The 22221-nt window shown below is 40.6% G+C and overlaps 1 protein-coding gene across 1 annotated transcript; it reads left to right on the forward strand.

Moving 5' to 3' along the window:
- The first annotated feature begins 1489 nt into the window (after window positions 1–1489).
- Window positions 1490–21344, forward strand: CRTAP (cartilage associated protein). The gene is made up of 6 exons (XM_009272397.1): window positions 1490–3059; window positions 3683–3854; window positions 6334–6462; window positions 8067–8212; window positions 10692–10775; window positions 20612–21344. Exons 1-6 carry the CDS (start codon window positions 2976–2978, stop codon window positions 20669–20671), a joined length of 675 nt encoding a protein of 224 aa, XP_009270672.1. The 5' UTR covers window positions 1490–2975; the 3' UTR covers window positions 20672–21344.
- Window positions 21345–22221: the final 877 nt, after the last annotated feature.

Below are 22221 nucleotides of genomic sequence, written 5' to 3' on the forward strand. Positions count from 1 at the left end.
GCCCTTCACCCCTCCTCCCCTCCCCTCCCGTCCCATCTCTCTGCCCTGCCTCTGCTCCCCCCGCAGCCTCTGCTCCCCAAAGTCTCACCTGGTGCAGTGTCACCCTCCAGCCAAGCCAAGCGAAGCTGAGTGTGCCTGTCAGCGTCGGGGCGGAGGGGAACGGGCCTGGCGTGTTCCTGCACAGCCTTGATGGACGCGGGTGCCCTGTGCACCCTATGCTGGAAAATCCTCCTGTCATACCGACCTCTCCCCTGGCCCTCGGAGCAGGTTACTCTGGGCCATAGCCTCATTCCCCATCGCCTCCTCCACACCAATTTAGCTGCCAGTTGTCGTCCACCCCACCTCCATTTCTCCGTGTCCGTGGTCGGGCCTGCCAGTCCCTGCCCTCCCGTGCTGCTGACCCTGCACTTCATCATCCTCTCCCTGGCAAGTCTTTCAGCCCCTTCCTCCCACTCACCTCGTGTGACCCACAGTGGGACGACCGTGTGCCTTGTCTTTCTCCCTGCTCGTCCACTTCGTACCATCCAGCTTGCTCTTCACCAGTTTTTCCACAACTCATCCAGCACATCCTCTGGATTAGCCCCTCCAGTTCTTCCCAGGCCCCAACCACTGGACCCTGCCTCCTTGTCCTGTAGTTGTGCTGTTCTACCCTTGCCCCTCTCATCTTTCTGTCCACTTTACTTTCTTCTAACCTTCTCTGAAACCTTTTTGAGTTCCTTCACGCCACCGCTCTGCTATTGCAAGCGCTCTTTGCTGCTTCCTGTCCCTCAGTGTGTCCATCTTCCTCGCTTGCTCTCTTCTGGTCCAGTTCTTTCAAATGCAGCAGCCCCCAGCCTGTGACTCGCAGATAGCCTGATGCCTGCAGAACTCCAGTTTTGTTACAGCCGCGGGAAGGAATAAAGCTATCAAGCAGGGGACATTTCTTTTGAATAACAGAGTGGGCAGGCACTCCTCGCATTCTCAAAGCCATATACGGATACCAAAATGACATCACCACAAATGTTTCCATTTCTTGCCTGTCTTACTTTAACCATTCACTCTCCTCTTGTGGTATGTACAAAGTTTGCAATGTATGGATCACAGCAAAAATCATTCCTGCTTACCGTTTCTGATACAGTTAACTACCTGACAGGTAGGAAGGAATGTGAGAGGGAAATTGGAGAAATCCCTCCCTCTCCCTTTAAACTGTTTTTCAGTCATGTTTGCAGTAGGTTTGTGCGGTGCAGTTTGGTGTTTTTGCCTTTAGTGTCAGTTGTTTACATTGTCTTTCTTATTAGATTGTAGTCCAGCTCTGAGCTCTTATCACTCACTTGGGAAGTTCTGAATGGGCCTTCTAGAGGTACAAACTGCTATGTACAAAGGACTTTTTCCTGCCTGGTGGTTTTCTGAAGAAAGGAATGTCACTTCCCCCACCCCCACCCTGCCAACAGCATTTATAATATAGGAAGAAGGCAGAGGGAAACGCTTTATGTCATTTTTTAGAGTGACCATGTGTTTATTCAGGTGGGTTCAACAGTGAAATTTTGCCACGTCTTAGATCCTGGGAGGAGATGTTTCTGTGCTGCTGCTTGCTCCTCTGGAGGGAGCTTTCTCGTAGCCGCTGAGTTCACTTAGGAATGTGTTTCTACAAAACTTTTTTTTTTTTTTTTTTTTTTTGGGGGGAAAATTGAAACCAAGAGCGAATTATGGACTAAGCAAAAATGAGAGACCCGTCAGCCTACCAACAAACAGGGTTAAAGCATAAAGCACAAAAGAAATCACGCATTTGACGAAAGTGCAGCTGAGATTTCCCTTTGCATTTAGCACTGTCTGGGCTGACTGGAAGCACATAGTTTTGGGACAGCCAGGAAGGGCAGCTGGCGGAGTTCCAGTGCTGGGACACTTACAGCAACACAGCAGCAAGAGCTCATGTTAGGGTTGAAGTCTTTCTTTGATGTAGTCATCTCTCAAGTTTCTTTCTGAAATGAAAGGGTACCGTTTTATAGATGCAAACAGAAGAGTGCATGTGCATATGTGCTTGTGATTCTTGCTTATAGTTTTATACGTACACTTCCGTAAGCTATTTCAGATGGGAGGTGGAACTCTGTATCACCTGCACATCAGTATGCTGAACGGGTTGATATGGATCTTGGCTTACAAGGGAAAAGTTTTTAACATTTCACAAATACTTATGACTTTTACTTTCTCTCTCACTCTTCCTAAATATGTGTATACATAGTTTATAAAAATACGTGTGTGTATATATAGAATAAAAAACAAATGCATGCATACAGAAGTACATAACGTATTTGGCACATGCAGTTGTAAATGAGGAATACATACTTCACAAAGTATCTCTAACAGGGTTTAAAGTTAGTTTAAAAATGGGTATAGAAAATTACATAGTACATTAGGACACAATTATTGAGCAAGTCCCTGCTGTTTGCTCTAACTTCATAATGCCATCAAGAATATATATTATTGTAATATTGTCCTCTGTGCTGCTAGGCAAATAAGTGACGTAAACACCATGTAAACATGGTAAGTGATGACTCCTGCCCAGTATCCATAGGTTGGCATCAGTAATTGCTGCGACATTAATCCCACACAGGAGCAACAGTATACTCTTGTGCCTTGTCAGCTTTATGAACAGGGGAGGGGGAAGGGAAAGAATCTATGCTCTTTGCAACAATAATAGATTTTAAAAATAAAAAAAAATATGTTCCTAGTGATGCAGCTAGTGATAAAACTGGGAAGAATTCTATCAGTTTTACTGTACCATTGTATCTGCTGAGACTGGTTTCAGTAGAAGTAAGTTTGGGAATATAGAGGCTGCAGGAAAGTTCATTGACAAAAACTGAGAAACTCTGAAGTTTTTTTTCCAATTACCCTTTTTTTCCCCCCTTCCTCTTTTTCCTATCCCTGTTTAGGCTAATAACCTTCCAAAAGCTATTGCAGCAGCTCACACGTTTCTTCTGAAGCATCCAGATGATGAAATGATGCAAAGAAATATGGCCTACTATAAGAGCATACCTGATGCTGAGGAGCATATTAAAGACTTGGAGACAAAACCTTATGAGGTATGTTTTTTTATTCAGAGTCTGGTCTTTTGGAACTGTTTTATTACTTCTCTTACTGTGTGAGATTCAAGGATCTCATTTGCTTACGTGTTCTCAGTTCTTACTCTTCTTTCCTTCTTGCTGTCTTCCTCAATCATCTCTGTTCTGCATTCTCGATGCATTCAGCAATTCTCACCTCTTGTGCTTTTCACTGTTCCGTTAAGTCACAGTAAATCAAAGACAGTGGCATACCTGAAAGCTACGACATGCAGATCACTCCTGGAGCTAAGTAGGTACATAGAGTTATTCAAATGCATGAGTGCTGTAGCAGCACAGCTTAAAATAACTCGGACATTTGGTGTTAAGATTCCATTGAAAATCTCTATCAAAATCTGTGCTTTAGACTCACACTGTTCCCTCTGTCCAGCAAGTTTTTCTGTTGATCTGAAATAAATTACGTACTCTGCTCTCTAGGAAATATCTGGTAAAATCCATTATTCACCTGTATTTGTTGTCCTCATATTAATTGGGTAACAGCTTATATAGTAATCCAGAAATGCAGAGACATCATTTACTGTATTTGAATTTACACACAGCTTTCCACAGATCAGTTACTGCTGTTTTTCATTCCTGCAATTTTTCAGAATCTCTTTGTCAGGGCTGTGAGAGCATACAACGGTGACAATTGGAGAACGTCCATCTCAGACATGGAACTGGCTCTTCCTGATTTCTTCAAAGCCTATGATGACTGTACAGCAGCCTGTGAAGGCTCCCGAGAGATCAAAGATTTTAAAGACTTCTATCTCTCCATTGCAGGTGAGTGGTTAGGAAACAGTAAGGAAAGATGTCCTAAAAGTGCATTTCAGTTTATCCATGGGATTGGCTACCAAAATCCTGTTACTCAGTTTGCAGTGTGAAATGCACATGGTGCCCCCTGCTCAGTTTGGGCCAATATGAGTTTATTAGATTCCCTGAAAACTGCTTGAATTCTGGTTTACTTTTTTCTTCTTTTCAGTAACATAAATGAGGGCTGTCAGAAAATCAGAACAGAGACTTCTTACATTAACATGGAAGTTGTGTGTCAGAATAAAATAGATGTGTAAGTAATAACAACTACTCCATCCAGCTAGCAATAGTTATCCAGACAGGTCTCTTGACCATCATTTCAGTATCAGTTTGGCCACCTTTGAGGCTCAGTGCCTCAAAGCCTGCCTTCAAAGTCTGCTTTGTGGTTTGTGTATCACTGGTCATACATATCTCCTTTCTCATAAATATGACAAGTTTCTGTTGCCTATTTTTCATCCTTCCTATAGTTTTGCTAGCAGATGATTTCTTTTTCTTTAGTATGTAGCTTAAAAAAATCCATGCTTTGCAAAGAAAAAGAGATACTGCATTTTTGATTGCTGTCAAAATGGCGCATACACATTTCCTATGCTCTTTGGTAGCAAAAGAAACAAGTAATTTCTCCAGTGCTCTGGGCTCAGTGTTGATGACAGTATTTGTGTGGGGGAATGCCTGCATGTTTTCTCAACAAACTTAAAAACATGAAAAATGCAACAGATGTTCTAAGTTGTCAGAAGGAAAACCAGCCCGATTCTTTGTCCTAAAGCCATCAGATGTGTTGGTGAAGGGAAACTAATGAAATACATTGGTACACAAATGTAAAGTACAAGAGCAGCTCCACAGTTTCTCACAGTGTGGAACTGGTATCCACCAGTACAGCTGACATGGAATAGCTATTGCAGGCCTTGCTTTACTTTTGGGCAAAGCAGGCAGGTGCCTAGGACAGCAGATGAGGAGTGAAGGTTAAATCACAGGCGATAAAGCATGAAACAGGCTTTCTTCCCCAGTGGGTCAGAGCCCTGACATCAGGATAACCCCCAAGCCACTGTAAAGAGTACAGTGTCCATGCTCAGCTGTGATTGGCACTTTCTGTCATCCTTTCTCTTCCTCCTTGGAAGGAAAGGACAATTCCAGCAGTAGTGGTGAGAAGGAAAGGTAGGAGTTACTGCATGATGTCATCACGGCCATGTGCACCCATGTCAAATATTTTGTTCCTGAAATAAGAAAATGCAAATTTACTTGCACTGCCTAGGCTGAACTGTGCTCTTGCTCCAGGGAGATATATCCTGCCTCTAAGGTTTTTACTGCAGAAAGTAAATGTAGCAAAATGTTAACCAGAAGTATCTGGTGATTGCACTAGGTACGTATTTATCCCTGAGCAATGAGTTATGTTTGGAAGCCAGCTGTCCTCATTGCGTGGGATTGCTTCACTGAGGAACTTGTGTCTCTGGCTTTAAGTGCTGTCTGGAATTGAACACTATTGTGTCTGGAGACTCCACTGCTCTTGTAAAAGACAGGTCTGGTAATTTCATTTGGCCAGTTATTTTAGTTAGCTTCAGCGTTCTTCATGTTAGGAGTTGTCAGATATAAAAACAGGGGAAGGGGCCTTCGCTGTTCTTTTGCCTCAGTCAGAGAATGCTGCACAAGCTTAGATAACTTGCTTTCACCTGCCAAATGTGGCTAACAGGGATACTAAGGCTTTAAAATATTTCTGTTTGGTTATATATGTCTAAAGTTACATATGCTGAAACCTCTTGAAATTCTGTGATGGAAGGTTTTCTCGGAATGTATTTTCTTGAAGATAAGATTACCTCTAGTCCTATCCCATTGTACCATGCTTTTGTAGACCGGGTAAGCTTGTGAACTTAAATGTTTCTGGCTGAAAGTTGTTCTGTAGTGAGCAGCGTATTTGTGTCTGTCTTCTCTTTTAGAACATCCAAACTGCAGGCACAAAATGCAGCCATCTCTGGAGGTTTATTTTGCAATCACCTGGTGTATTTCTCTGTGACACAGTTGTACTCAGCAGCATGTGGACCTTATTCATGCAATAATTTAATGAAATTGTATAGGCTTTTAAAATTAAAAAAAAATAGCACTGTTAAGCTCACAGTTAGGAAATAATGCAATACTCCATAACACTCTATATAAAACCTACCACCACAGACTGCCTGTAGGTGTCAGTGAAACATAATTGCTTAGTTCTCTGGAATTGCAGCTTTGATACATTTCAAGTCCAGACCACACTGAGTTTTACAGAAAGGCTGAGTACCAGTACTTGATGCATATTTCAGATGGAGTTGTAGATGCTCAGTACTTCCAAGCAGCAAGATCCAGATGCACAGGACCCAGGAGAGCATTATAAGGCCAAATTTTAATGGGTAGCTAATGGGAGGAGTTATAACAATTCACTGTGCGCTATCCATATCCTGTGTTGTTGTTTTCTTCCTTCTAGATCATTACATTGAAGTCCTTGCATGCAAAGTGCAGTGCGAGAGTAATCTGACACCCATTATAGGAGGCTTTGTTGTTGAGAAATTTGTGGCCACCATGTACCATTACTTGCAGTTTGCTTATTATAAATGTAAGTAGTGATTTAATGTGCTTAAATAACACTGGGATGATGTGGAACAGTTTCCATTCATAATCTTTTCCCGTTAGTTATAATGCTTTAGAATGTAAATAGTGGCCTCCAGAATCTTGCATTTTAACCTGTTCTAGAACAGAAAGTCTGAGCTGCCTGGTGTCTTTTTCTCCCTGTATAACTGTAGTTAACAGACATGGGAGATAAATGTTATGTATAGAGCCCGTGCTCATAAAATTGTCCGCGACAAAATAAATTGCTGAACATAAGTCCCATAAGGGCTGGATTTTGCCCAGAGCAGGCCCCTCCATTTTAAGTTATGCATGGTTGTGACTGGTCTCCACTTGGGTGTTGGAAAAATGAGGCACTTACTTACAGAGTAAGTGTGATCTGATCCATCACTGCCCTTCATTCTTTATATGACACCTACCACCAGCACAAGTTGCTTACACTTTTCAGAGTTTCATATAAATTATAAATGTTCATATAAATGATAAATGTTCATCATATGTATTTTAGATGTTTAAATGATACACCAACTCTTCTGCCTTTTTGAAGTAACTCATAAGATGTTAGGGTAAAAAGTGTCAGCCACTTCCTATACATTGGAACACGTGCAATGACACAGACCCATTGTGTACACTTGTGTACAAAAAAACATGGTTTGTGCCAAAAAGCCATGGTGGTCAAGCTGTCAGGCCCACATGGTTGTTAAGCAGCTGAATGTATAGCTCCTTTAACAAGAAGTTTTTTCTTAAACTTCTTAACTCATTCAGTTAGAGAGAAGAAAGATTGTGACTTCAAGGCAACACATTTAACATAACACCACTTCTTCTATTGAATACTTAATTTTCAATTTACTATTCAGAATTTCTTCCACAGACAAACCTAGAGAGTGTTTCATACCATTCGCTTTTTCCTAGTAGATTCTTACAATCCTTTTAGAATGGGGCACATGGGGCTCAATGGGTTTTGAAGAAAGAGGGGACCACTTAACAGAAATTCTAGTGTTCTGTTGCTCAGTGATTACACATTTGATAGGTAAATCATTCAGTGAATTTTGTGGTTTCTTGAGGAACTACCTGCACTGTAAAGAACACATGTAGCCTTTACAGCTACTCCTGCAGGCTCCAACACCAAAGGGAAGACACATCCAGCCATGTAGAATCAAGCCATTAATGACTTTTGCTTATGTTGTTGACTACACGTTTTACATATCGACTCTTCCCGCTTTGTCAATTCTAGTACAGAGAAGTAGGGGGGGTTAATTTGTTTGGGTTTTTTTTAATAAATGCCCCAATGGGTATCACCAAGCTGTGGGCTGATACCTCACTGATACTGGGATACCTGGGAGGGACATTTGGTTAGGATTTTCATAGAAACCATCAGGGGTTAAGTCCCCATTTCTGAATCATGGCCTTACCTGTTTCAGAACACAAAAATAGCATACCCCATCTGGGAAGCAATTTATTTTTTTTCTATGCAGCTGGTAGGGAGGTAGAAAATGGGTCCTGTTTCCATGTGAGTTTTTCGGAGCTTAGATAATAGTAGGAATTTGTTCATTTACCTTATCTGGATTTTTTTTGTGTGTGTTTATTAATTAGTGAATGACATGAAGAATGCAGCTTCTTGTGCTGCTAGTTACCTTCTGTTTGACCAGAAAGATGAAGTAATGAAACAGAACATGGTCTATTACCAGTACCACAAAGACAAATGGGGACTTAAAGAAGAGGATTTTCAGCCCAGATCGGTAGGTGAATTACTTAAAACGCATTCTAGAAAAATTCAGATATTTCCCTGAAACTCACTGGGTCAGAGGTTGTGAAAATGGGGTTCACCTATAGGTTCTGGAGTTAAAACACATACTGTTTTATTAACACCATACAGAAAGTTGTACACAGAGATGTTCTATGTAATGTAGCCAGTGAATGTCATTATAGTTCCTCCCTTTGTGTTGAAATATACTACAATAGGATATGATATGATATGATATATGATATGATATGATGACGAGTAAATTCATGCTGGTACTTGTCTGCCACTTATGTATATTTATATCTTTATCTACCTCAATAAATAAAGCAGCTGGCCCCTGAAATCTCCTGATGAAAAGATCACTCCAGTGACATTTGGGCTTTTGTCAATCACTTATTATTTGCCAACTTGTAGTTGCCCACCTGCTTGTTATTTCAGGTTCTGTGTGCATTGGAATGTGTCCAGATATGGTAACCCCAGCTAAACCCACTTTCCACTTACTCAATTTAGAACATAGTTGGGTGGACGATGATGGAAAAAGGCTCACAACCATATTGCACCTAATTATCTCAGTTAGAATGCTTGCTGCAAAGAACCCACAGTGAACATCAGTCCATCCAGCAATGATTGTGATCTGGCTTTGACAAATGACACTAAAAATGAGTTTCTATGCTGTTCTTAAATTTCCATGTCAGAGGAAATTTTACATAGAAAAGCATCTTTGCTGTGTTTCTGGAGTCCTGCAGCCTGGACCCTGACAATCAAGTTGGATTTTCTGTAATTTCTTGTTACCAGGATTTATGTCATGCAACTGAATTAACTGCTTTGTGACACCTGAGTGACTCCTTAGGCATCAGTGGTATGTGCTTTACAGGTAGTTAGTCATTAGCAATACATGTTCCACAAATTGAATTTAGTGCCTTCTCTTTCTCTTACGGCATGACTTCCCTGGGGAAGAGTCATTTAAGTTAACCTAGCTGAAGCAACAGCGGGCACCCCACAGGGTAACGTTGCAGTTGCCTTTCCCATGTTGCTTCTTCAGACACCTCAGTCACCGAGACCTGTAGCAGCCCAAAGGCATATCCCTTGATTCTTAATGCTGCTTTAAGCTCAGTACATATATGTAGTGCTTAGGTGACTGGCTTTATCTGTAGCAACACTGCAGAGCAGTTCACGTATGCATCTTATAGGTTGCACTGATTTGACAATTACATTTTCTGTCCTCTCAGGCCAGCCAGCTCAAGTCAAAAACACCACTCCATTTGAGTTAAGTGTTTTTTGGTTGTGGACAGCTGTTGAATTATGTGCAACACACCTTATCTGCACACTGGAAAGCCAGGCCTGCCCTGCAGGGCCGGCTGAGGCAGAAGACGGCAAAAATGCATTTGCTTCTTTCAGGCAGGAGCAGTGACCCTGAGCTCACAGGGGAAAGGGACCACTCCTTTGTCACTGCTTTTGGGGACAGAACTGTGCTTTATAGCCATATTGGAGACAATGTTTGAAGGTGGTGGGAGTGAGGGGTAGCAACAGTATAAAACTGCAAACCACAGACAGATTTGGCATACATATGCAGAGAGGACAGAACAAGGGCCCTACACATTAACTCTGAATGTTTCATTGATAACTTCTCAGGAGCTGGGGACTACAGATAATTTAATTTTTAAATATAAAATATTAGATGCACACAGCTGTATTTTCTTGTACTTTGATCCATGTAACTACAAACAAAAGTTGCTTGCTGTCCTAATCACTTACCATGAAAACCATAATGCCTCTGGTTTATTTTCACAAAGTGGTAACGGGGTGACAGCAACATTTGGCTCTGGCACTAAGCTTTAGATGTTCTTGTGAAAGAGGAAGTCTCCTGTTTTCCTCCCCAAAAAGAGTTAAACGGGGTAATCAAAGTGGATTACTGTTGGTATTCACAAATACGAGGGTAGGCGACTGAGCGAAACTCTGCTGTCCAGGCAAACAGCCGGGGAAGTGAAGAGGGACAGGTGGGTGACCGAGCAGAATTTCCCTAGCCCAGACTTAGGCTGGGGTGGTGAGTCATTATCATGCAAAATAGCTTAGTGTCTCTTTTTCCCAGAACTGCCTGCCACTGTACACCAGCGCACAGGGAGACAGAGGCTTTCTCAGGTCCAAAGCCCGCTGGAATGCAGGCACAGGCTGCTGCTCAGCTCTGGCAGTCTCATTCCTTGTTCTCAGACTCGCCAATGCTTTGAAACATGAGAAAGAGGAGAGAGCTTTGTTCTTCTCACACCGATGGAGCCTGTCCTTAGAAGGATCCACAGAAGACATTGGATATGCTGCTTGCTGTTCTGCTGTTTCCTTTCTCAAACATTTTAACCCCCCTGGGACCTACCTTCTACTAATTATGGGTCTGACTTCACTGGAATAGTTTCAGGTGACATGTGATGACACTCCCCTGTCTTGCTACCCTAAAGTAACATAGAAATTCTGTTTTTTGATAGGAGGCAGTTCGATACCACAACATAACCACACTCCAGTTGGAAATGTATGAATTCGCAAAGAAGCATCTGATGGATGATGATGAGGTGAGTTTTCTAGAAAGGAAATCGTGGTCAGAAAACCAGCAATCACATTAAAGTGAAGATGATACATAGATGGAATTCCAGGTTTTAGCTAATATGGAAAAATCTTCTTGTAACCGTGACCAATTTATCATAAATTTTTCTTTTGTAAATGGAATATAAGAAACAAATCCAAAGAACATCACGTACCATTTAAAAAAATATGGGCAGTATTAACACAAAGGTAAATATAATGCACTCAGCCCACAAAAAAAGAAAATCCACTTTGCAAGCTACAACACCAGGGGGCAGAGAAGTAGTATATATATTTAAACCCAACATTTTTCTGGTGTTTTTTTTTTCTGAAATGTTGTTTAAATTAGATTTAAAGTTCCTTATAATTTTGTCCAGAAGAAACCACCTAAATTGTAATTTTCATCAAAAGGAAGTCTTGTTATCTGTTATTTTTTTCTGCACAGTAACATTTTGTTCAACGAGTTTTGCTTCTTAAATGGTTGGAATTCATGGCCAAATAACATATAATGACTACTGTTAGACTGGAAATATGTAAAGTGGATTTTTTGTGCAAGAAAAGTAGTTAAATTGTTGAAAGGGCATTTCTTTGTCTCCCACAGCTGAAATTAAAGTATAAATCATGGAGGCTTTGGATTGCTTTTTGTTTTGCTTTGTTTTCAGAACCTTTCATTTAAAGGTTTAAAAAATCTTCAAATGATGGAATAGTTCGTTGCTGGCATTGGCAAAGAGCTATGTTCAGTTATGGCATGGGGCAGGGTACTTGTAATGAGCACTGCTGAGATCTTTTTTCGTTAGAAAAAAGAAAGATGGCTAATGTTAAAAATGAAATAATTTTTTATGTGACTCAGCACATAGGGAGAGAGAGTATTTTATAGTGGAGAAGTAGATAACATGTCTGTGCTGCCTTCAGTATGCTAGTGACCTGAAAACAACTCTATACATAAAATTCCATTGCAAGGTTACCAGACTTTAGGAGGACTTTCCATTGTGATAAAACTCTGTGAAATAAGCTTGTTAGAAGGTTAAGCTTAGATGAGGACTAGTCTGTATGAATTTTCATCGGGGTGGGAAATACCTGAGCACTTTTTTATATTCCCTTGTTAGTTTGTGCTTTGCCAATAATGTTTTCTTATGTTAGGCATAAACTTAATTTGTAATTTTTTCCTTCTTTCGCATCTGCTGCTTCAAAACACAGGGATGAGTAATTAAGGAAGGGGAGAAGCAGTCCGTTGTGAGGGCTTTACCCATATGTTGTTACAAGAACGGATTAGTGAAACAATCTTCAGCCTCAAGCACTGTGTATAGAATAAACAAGCATTCGTTTGCTGGCATTCATTCCTGTAGCCCATTTCACCGGTGCAATTATAAATGACCTTGCAATCTGCAGGAGGGAAGTACAGTGGAAACATCAATTAACTTTTGGGGAAGTGTCAAGGAAGTCACATTACACAAGATTACATGTTTGGGTTACAAACAACCAAAATTACCGGGCCTGCTCATGCCACAGATATCCCTACCCCACACTCTCATCACATTAGGAAAGTTATCATTCTCCTCGCCTAAGGAGAAACTGAAAGGCTTCTGTGCCTTCACTTACTAGGGCTGAAGAACCTGGGAGGGACGGAGGCTGTCCATGCCTCTGGCTTGGCTCTGGCTTTTGGTAGTGAACTCATAACTCCCTGGCTACCAGAACTTCTCTTTGGCTGCAGGAGCCTTCCAGGGAGTCCAGACACAGCAGGAATAGCACAAAGGTAAAATCGCTACCTTGCAGTTTCTGCTATATGGGCAGGACCTGGTAGTGTAAGTGGAATTTTTTTTTAATATTTCTCCTGGCACAGATAGAAAAGTTTATTCTATAGGAATGCTGAAACCTGATGAAAAACCCAGATAAGGTGTTACAGTAAAAGCTTTATTAAAAATTATTAAGGATGGAGGCAACCGCTCTTTTTAGTGCACTCTGTTTATTTAAACCATGTGCTTCTTGGGCCATAGGCCATACCTTTTGTGAGTTTCTGTGGTCCATGTTTGCTGTCTGTGAAGTTGCTTGTGGGCCAACAAGCCCATAAAGTAATCTGCAGAAAAAAATCATTCTCTTTTCTTGAGTGAAGCAAAAGGATTGATGTGGCAAAAGGATCTCTTCCTATGTGAATATGTCATTATTCCCAAGTGGAGAATCTCACTTTATTCAGACTTCTCAGTGCTCCTGTATACCAGAACATCCATGTGTCTTTTTAAATCCTATTAGCAAAGCGAGTGAGAACATGTGGCTTCTTCCAATAATACACTGCAGTAATTGCAGAGGCTGGAACATGCAGTAATGATTTTTGCATATGTCACTACAAGAAATACTGTCCTGTTCATGTTACTTTATTAATGTGTTTCCACAAGGAAATGAAAAACTCTAGTTCAAACATTTAACACAGTAGAGGTGACAGAGAATATTAGCGCCAACTAGCTACAAATTACTTTTTCTTAAAAGTAATTATTATTAAATATCCTTACAGTTTTCCACAGTGAAGTTAAAAGAACATTACACAGTGTTGTCATCTTAGTTGGCCATGGATAGTCAAGCTTTTTGATTTCTGTTCAGATGTGTAATGCATAAAGGCTATAATAGATATAACTGCTAGCATTGCACAGATTTAAATAGCAAACTGAAATGCCGTTAAGAGCCAGATACTCAGCTAGTGTAGATATAACTTCAGCACTACACTAATTGTATGAGACATGTTTCTGGCCCATAAAATCAGTGCTCTTGAGGAATTTTTTTTCAGGCATAGCTACTTAGCTGTTCTAAATTACATAAGAACCACAAGTACTTGGCTGGTATGATCCTACAGTGTGATTTTTCTTTCAGTACTTGATCAGTAGGTGAAAAACTGTTGGCAGCTTTGACCCACTTTTTTGGCATCTTGTTCTTTTTATTTGTATATAATGTGTGTGTCCATTGGTATAGTAGCTGAAATTCAAATGCTCTATTTCTAAGTGTGATGCAAAGGAGAATAAGTGTTGAACTAATGTGGCTGGTGGAAAGAGAACATATGGAATAGCATCAAAGCACGAGGGCCCAGTGGACTACTGATAGCAAATAATCTGAATTCAGCCTGTTTTTCTGTTCAGGAATCGCTACCAACATATTTTCAGCTTTATTAACTCACTTTTTGCATATGTTCAAATGGTTTATACAAGTGCACTCGTAATGGCAAGTTGTAAATGCAGACCTGTAAACCCTGCCCTGCCTGTGACCTCAGATCAACACGGCTACAATAGCACCGCTACAATGGGAACAGCTGGTGGCAGCTATTTCAGGGAGAGTTGGCAGCTAATTGGCATTGTTATGGTCCCTGTTCAAATACACTTCTTTAAAGAAAAAAGAAAAGATTTTTTTCATCATCATTTCCTAGTGGAGGTACTGCCCATGTGGCTGGCTCTCCAGAAGCTTCCTGCTTTCCCCTCTTGCTTCTTTACCACTGGATGTGTATCTTGGTCAAAGGTGTTCCTCCTTCCATTTAAACCACCTACCGTGGGAAGCTGCAAGTGTGGTTGGGCTTAAATGGCAGGATGTCCCCAAGTTGCAGGTACTGACATTAGGAGGAATTTTTACCTGCCCAGATTTTCTTAAGCTTTGATGTGCAGCATAAAGCAGCCAAGAGAGCATAAGTAGAGCTCAGAAACAAAGCCACTAGAAGGCTTCTGTTTTCAGTGCAATGGGAGCAATGTTGAAGTTGCTCTGAAACTGGGTTGACTCATGTTTTATAGGCATTATAAAAATGTTAAGAGGAAAGCACATTTATTGGATTACTGTAAAATACTATTGTAATAACTGCAGTGTACTGCAATCTCCCATAGCATATGGGAAGAGAACAGTTACATGTTCAGAATATATCATTAAAAAATGAAATGGAAAAGTATTTGAGAAAAGAAGTTAACATACATGTAAAGAACAACTAAGCTCTTTTAATATTAAAAAACCCCACCACCTAAAAGCATGTGACAGTGGGTCACACTGTGGACTAAGTATCTGAAAAATAAACAAGTTAAGGGCCAAATAATTTTTCTGCACAAAGAATTGAGGGATTTTTTTTCCCCTGCTAGAATGCGAGGAATGTCCAGCCTGGTCTGTACTGCTCGTGGAGGATCTGGGAGGGCTTTGAGGTGGTTACAGTGAACTCACATGTTTTAACTGAAGGTTAGATCAAGGAACTTTTTCTTGGTCGAAGGCTGAATAAACCTTTCAGGCTGAGCCACTCATTGACACATACCTTACTGTTATCCCGAAATAATGTCGTTCCCCCCCAAAAATTTCGCTGGCCAGTGGGCTGTGTGGTGTGCGCTTGCAGGCTCTATCAGGCCCGCGGAGCACGTATCCTCCACAGTCGGCCGTATCAAACCTTTGTTTTCTCTCTTGCAAGATGGTTATTCATCCTTGAACAAAATCTGCTGTTTTTCATGAACCTAACTCCTTGTCACTACTCCCATTAGTTACTCAAATTAGTTACCAGGGCAGTTACTCATTAGTTACAGGGCAGCCCTGACCTCTCCTCACAGAAGCCACCCCTGCAACCTCTCCCGCTACCACAACCTTGCCACCTATACCCGATACATACGGGAACAAAGTCTGTTACTCTCACTGTTGAACGAGTTTCCAGTCATTAAGATCTTTGAACTTTAGCAAAATCTGAATTTTTGCTGTGAAGGACCGCCGGGGGACATTTTGTGGGATAAATATTTTCCTTCTAGGTCATAGATTATAAGGAAACAAAGATCCAGCCAATTCTTGCTCTGTGTATTGTCTCTTGAGGCTCAGTTTGTTGGATGAGGTAGAATAAAGGCTGTTTCTTATTCCTTCACTGATAATCACGCATGAAAGCATGTCCATAATAATATTTTTCTGTAGATCTTAATTCATTTTAGAACACTGTTATTTTACTACTCTCTGCTACTTCCCTGAGGAACAGGCTATCCCACTGCAGTGCATATGGAATCCCTATAGAAAAGGCCATCAGCAGATCTGCATGGAAAGTATGGGTTATTGCAAGAAAACTATTTTTTCCCAGAACTTTTCCAGTCCACACTGAGAAGGGACAGAACAGATTGTAGGTGGAGGCAAGGACCCATGAATGATTAATATTTGCTACACAGAAGGCAATGCTTAGTCTTAGCAACCAAAGGCAAAGCGTCTTGAGTCTGTCAGTAAGCAATACAACTGCTACTGGTTGCTACTATTTTTAAATGCTGCTGTCGAAAGAAAAGTTGGTGCTGGACCATCAGTTTCAAGTGGGCCGTAACTGAGCCATGTATTGGTAGCTTTTCCTCTTTGCTGTTTATTTTAATAGCTGGCTAGGAGTCTCCAAAGTACAGATGTTTCTTCTAAAAGGTTGTGTTTTGTGTGTGTGAATGCAGCATTTAATATTGCATAAGGAATGGCCAGCAACAATCCCTGGCCCAATGTGTACCTTGGGCTTGGACACTCAGCTTGCGGTAGTAAGTGAGGAGTTCTGCATTTTTCTCCTTTTTCGGACTTATTTTTTCCAATGCTCTAGCTTCGCTTATAATAGTGCACCAATCTCACTAGCCTGGGTTAGCTTATTCAGAATTGACCAAGAACTCTGTTTTAAAATTATTTTTTATTATAATCCACCTACTCACATACCCTCTGTAAAACCTTCTTGAATTACTTACTGTGGTACAAAACTTGTTCTTTCTGTTTGTGCCTCTGTTCAGTTGTTAATCTAAGCCAAGGGTGCTCAGTTTGCATATCTGACAGATGATTAGAGGCTCCAGTTGATCAGATCAGCTTCTCTGATTCTTCCTACCACTCAGACCAGTCTGGGAACATTCCCCTGCTGCTGTTCAATATCATGCCTCCCATATTTCAGGCTATACCTGTCCCATCTTTTCCCATACATTCTTGCTGTCACTCCTACTTTCCACTGATTGCCCCTGGATTGGGAGAGGGAAGAGGTCAGTAGCACAGGGAGGGAGGTCATGGGGTGCCGGCAGAGCTGTTGTACCTGCAGCGTGTACCTGGCCTCCAGTGCAAACCAGGAGGCAGTGACCGTGGACCGAGGGCCAGCTTGCTCACGAGGATGTGCTTCACTGCGGCTGACCAAGCAGTCCACCTGTGCATACTTTCCAGTTGTTGGCTGCCTCACTATCAGGCATGTACTGGTCTGGCAGCAAACCCTTCTCTTCCCCGAGCTTAGTCAGACTTCACATACTGATTTACTAGCTACCAGCCAGACAGCTACATCATGCTTTGGGCCATATATCGCTCAACTCTGATTTACATCAGCACTGTGTCTGAGCAGCATATTTATGTAAGCTGCATTGGAACTGGGTGGCTGTTGTCCCCTCTAGTAGCTGGCAGCAGAAAGAATTATGGGTTTGCAGCTGACTTTGCATGTAAAATTTGCTGTCCTTCCTATTAAGGTAGGTAGGAGCCAAAGAGCGTACCAGATAACAGGAGGAACTCTGTCACACTGAATGCTTAAATCGTATCAGAGAATCATTTTCAGACTCCAGGTCTGCAGGCCAGCATGAAGTTATTAGATATCAGCGGGCAGGGGGCTTTTTCCCTGGAATGAACACCTGTGAAATATTTGCTGACTTCAGTCATGCAAAATGCCTGATGCAGTGTCAAGTGAGTGCTAATGGGGCAAGGACAGTGATCAATCTGGTCGTAGCTGCTAGTGTGACGATGTGATCAGCTCTTCTGACATAGCGTTATCACCTTTTCATTAGACTGCCAACCACAGTATGGACAACTTGCAAATGTTTTACATTCTGACCGTGAAGGCGCAGGCAAAAATATTTTAACTATGGGTTTTGTTTGTCTCTAACTGTAATCTGGAGGTTTTGCCTTTTCAAAAATATCCAACATCCAGTTGCATTACAGCATATTTTCTGTATGTATATTGTTTCGGCAACCATTTTTATATTTTTGTCATAATTCAACCTCTCTTACTCCCCAGTACTTCTCATTAGACCGCAACAGCTTCCGTCATACTTTCCTTTAGAGATCAATTTCAGGCACTGGAGATTTCAGATTTCAGACAATTTTTTTTCAAATATTGTTGCTTTTAAATACCCTTTTCCATTTAAAACTTGGGCTTCTTACGTGTTTCTGGATTTGAAAACATACCAGAAGAAAAAAAACTGAATTCTGTCTGGATCTTCTATGTCTTCTGAAATATCCTACCTTACTGATGAGTGTGACAATAATATGAATTTAATTAAGTCCCCATATGGTTGAGTTACCAAAGGTACAATATTGAAATCTCCATGTCTTCCTCATACCTAATTCTGGGTCATCCAGTCAGATCATAGAATCATAGAATAGATGCTTATGCCTTTCACCCTCTCTCAGACTCTTACCTTTTGAGGGTTGTCTTTGCAGGTAGACCGAGGAGAGAAATCCTTTTTAATATCTATTATTCTTTCATTAAACTGTGATCCTGAGGTGTAAAAGAATCAGTCTGAATTAGATCTGGGACCCCTGTGGTAGACACCTGTATTCCCAGTCTCGTAACTCTGTTCAGAGTTAATGGGACCTGCCTGTCTGTAGTCCTTCAAGAGGCACCCAAATGCTTGTGTCCACGGTTTTAGGAGTTGTGCTATAAAACTTGACCTGAAGTCCTCTGTGCTTCTGTTTCTGTAACTTTCAACTGCTTGCATAGTGACTGTTGGACCTAGTGGCTATTTTCTTCATGTCCGTTTGTGAAGTGGTATTGAGTTCCTCCCACGATTGGGCTCCTTAGGCAATCAAAATACTTCTAACAAAGGAAAACGTGCAGAAATGTTGAATTCCTGTTTTCCAATTGCCAGATTTCCTGCAACCAGGAAGACAAGTAGGGAATATGAAAGCACTGGCATTTTTTCTTGTGTTTTTATTGAATTGGATACTTAGATGTTTTGAACAAATTCAAAGCAAAATAAATTGCCATCCTTCAGGACTTGCTAAAACCACTTCATAGTTGCAAAAACTCAACAGTCTTTAAGATGGAACTGTGAAGCAGGGAACAAAAGCAGCAGTTATTTCAGCCAGCTTTTCTCCCACTTTTATTTTTGTTTGCTTGGTTCTCATTATTTCTCTCCTTGCTAATCTGAAACATGTCTGAAAAATGTGATGTTAACATTTTTAATCGCCATATCCATAATACAATTGTTGTATTCAAAATAGACAAAAATTCTCTATTTCCTCTTATAGTTTTCACTGACAGAGGCTTTAATGCCCTTTCCTCACCAGAATAGAAAACCGTAAAGTTTTGAGTCTCAAACTGCATGTGTCTGGAAGGTGCTGTCTTCCTAAGGAATACCTTTCTAGACAAAAATGTGCTTAAAATTTGACTAGGATTGTAAAATACTGTTTGCAGTCTTCATCCAGCAGACTCAGAAGCCTAATACAGTTCACAAAGACTTGGAATGGGGGGTGAAGGGAAGAGGGAGAGGGAGAATGAGCATCCAAGCAAGGATGACTTGCTTTCAACATAACTGTTATAAATTCTCATTATTTTAAACATGAGAGTGAGTAAGAGCTAATCAGATTTTCCAGCAGAATATTTTTCTATCAGAAAGTGACGATTTGTTTTGGAAAAAACCTGGATGACATCTTAAGACATTTTTAGAACATAGGTTTATGTCAAGAAAGGAAGGACAGGAAAGTTTAAAAAAAATCACAGTTAAATTAAAACAGTTTAATAGAACATTGTAGTTAGACTAAAAGGTTGGAAATGTAACGTTGAGCATCCGTATCTCTCTTACAGCTCAGTATTTCAGTTGTATCAAAAAGTGAAAATATGCACAGGCATTCCCACGGCGTCTCCCATCTCAGGCAGTGTTGTTTCTGAACTGTGCATGGAAGGCAAACCGGAAAATACGAGTATTTCTGAGGGTGCCAGCAGATGGGCTGCTACAGTCCGTTTTGAGTAGTCTGAGATGCTGCTGCACAGTTGCTGTTAGCTACTTGCTTTTCACTACTGAAGGTGTTACCTTGGGCTGAAAGTGATTACAACAGGTTTTAGCTCAGTTACTGTAGCTTGGTTGACAAAGCAGTAAATTCCAGCTGGTGGGGCTGTATCATCCCAAAGTGACTGCAGGAAGACATTTGGCTATGGTGTATGACATATAACTATGTCAGGAGTAGTTTAAATAAAGTTGGATTGTTATGTTGTGTTGGTACCCTGTATTAGCAGAGCTTGTAAATACAGTATTTTCTGGTCTGAATCTAAACACAACGTATTTGTTTCCAGTATGGAAAACATTCTAGTATCTCTGGTTCTTTACATTTTTGCTGCATTGAAGCATGGCGTGTGAAGATCTGTGGTTGAAAATGGACAAGGTGTGTGTTGAAGGGTGTAACAGAGGACATAAACGGTTAGAGCAGACAGATGCAAAGTCAAAGTTACGGCTCTACAAAACACTTTTGCTTTGAATTTTGAAGCTTTCTAAAATCCTTTAATGTTTTATGGTATTTTAACAATTTCCCAATTTAAGAGGTGCTTTAAACATTTATGCCTCTACTTTCTAAGTTTGAGGATTTCATTGTCTATTTAAATAACTGAAAAAGTACAAGAGAATTTACTGTGAAGTGTAACATTTCCTTCTTTTAAGGTCTGTATGTCACTGCAGGTACTTGTGCTACCCCTGTACGGGCCATTTACTTGCATTCTATAGGCTTGTTGTGCTAGCTTCTGTATGAAGGGTGTTAAAAAATATTTAGACACCTATTATTACAGTTTATGTTTTGATTAAAATGGTTAAAATTTTCCACTGATTTTGCAGTACAGGGTTAACTTGTTTCTGTTAAATTTAATCCTTTCTAGGGTGAAGTTGTGGAATTCCTTGACGAGCTGTTAGAAGTAGAGGAAAAGAAGGAATCCTGATGAGTGAAAGCACCACAAAGTATTTTACAAAAGTGAAGACTCCCCATTGCTCCTTACTATTGTTTTTGGTCACCTGTAGTTCCAGTTAGATATACCTCAAAGCTGCTCCTTTAAGCTCCACCTTATGTCACAAGATCCACTCCTGAAAAATCATTTCCATGCTGCACTGACTCTTCCGTGAGCATGGCTTTTCACTGTACATCTACAGAATTGGTGCATCTGGGTTTTCCTCTTGAGCTTTCTTTCCTTTACACAAACACAACAAAGCAGACTATTTGTATTTTCTGGGCTAACACTAAGGTTCCTCATTTCAGTGCTGTTCTACTAAGTTAGGACAGTACAGCTAAATTCCGAAGAACTTTTGTGAGATTATGAACAACGGAAGACATAACAGTTCCTCTAGACTTTCTGAGCTATGTATTGTATTATTTATATATGTCTTTTTCTGTGATGATGAATAAAGTGATACTGAATCCCAGTGCAGCTGAAAGACGTTAAGATACATTTAAATAGCTGAAATAAGATGATTAACAAAGCACAACTAGTGATCCTGTAAAAATTGCTTAAAGAATTCTGTAAGTCATGTTGATCTTTCTTAAAAACTAAATGAAATTCCATGATGTGAAACTGAGGTCACTTAGAACTGAATAATAAATAATTCCTTCTTCCTACCAATTCTTACTCTTTCTGTTGAAACAACTTGTCGTTCCTGTGTGAGGTGGGGCCAATCTTGTATAAAATAATGATGGTCGATGTATTTAGTATTCTCTTCTGTAGAAAACAGTTTGCATGGTTGTTTCTGTCTTGTGGGACTATCTGCATAGTTTTCATCCAAAATTAAGTACAGGTGGAGGCTGAGGCAATTTTAAGTGGAATCATGAAAAATATTTGCATGTGAATTCCTGACATGTTTTATTAACTATATGGCAGAGTCCTATACAGAAGTACTTTGAAGGCCCAAAAAATACTGTGTTGGAGATGAGTAGTGAATTAGTGCACAAGAGTACTGAAGAGCAGAAATCCCATTGACCGCAGAGGAGGATCCAGGATTTGATCCTTTGCTTTCCTCTTTCATTTTTAAGGACCAAGTCCTGCAAGTGATTTCATCCCGCTTACATCAAGGGGAAGCAAGAGCATTCAGTGCCTTTATGAGTGAACCGTAATTCAGCTGAATGGAAGTGAATTGTAAAACCAAAATCTGCTTTAGGTTTTTAAAAAGGCAAACCATGAACTGCACTATCTTACTGAGTTCTGGTGCTATAGCTTACATACGCTGTAGAAGTATAATGTCTACACTGTTGAGTGTCTACAGAGGACAAGAAGGGAATCCAAAGGATCAGGTGTAAGTGTCCTCCAGCCTGTGAAAGCAATGAAACGTTTTAAAATGTTAAAGTGTGTGTGAAAGATGTTTGGAGGATCAGATTGGGGGTTTTTTAGCTTCTTTAGTATAAATCACAGCTAATCTGCTGAAGTCGATGGGCAGATTGCTTAATTCTCAAAATCTATCAAGAGCCTTTTAACTTTAGATTTACCCAGCTCCACTTGCGATA

Source organism: Aptenodytes forsteri, unplaced genomic scaffold (genome assembly GCF_000699145.1).
Source record: "Aptenodytes forsteri isolate BGI_AS27 unplaced genomic scaffold, ASM69914v1 Scaffold398, whole genome shotgun sequence".
Taxonomy (NCBI): Eukaryota; Metazoa; Chordata; class Aves; order Sphenisciformes; family Spheniscidae; genus Aptenodytes; species Aptenodytes forsteri.

Coding starts and splice junctions, on each gene's coding strand:
- CRTAP (XM_009272397.1), top strand. CDS start 2,976: ATGATGCAAAGAAATATGGCCTACTATAAGAGCATACCTGATGCTGAG. Junction 8,213..10,691: donor AGGATTTTCAGCCCAGATCG/GTAGGTGAATTA, acceptor GTTTTTTGATAG/GAGGCAGTTCGATACCACAA. Junction 10,776..20,611: donor ATCTGATGGATGATGATGAG/GTGAGTTTTCTA, acceptor AATCCTTTCTAG/GGTGAAGTTGTGGAATTCCT.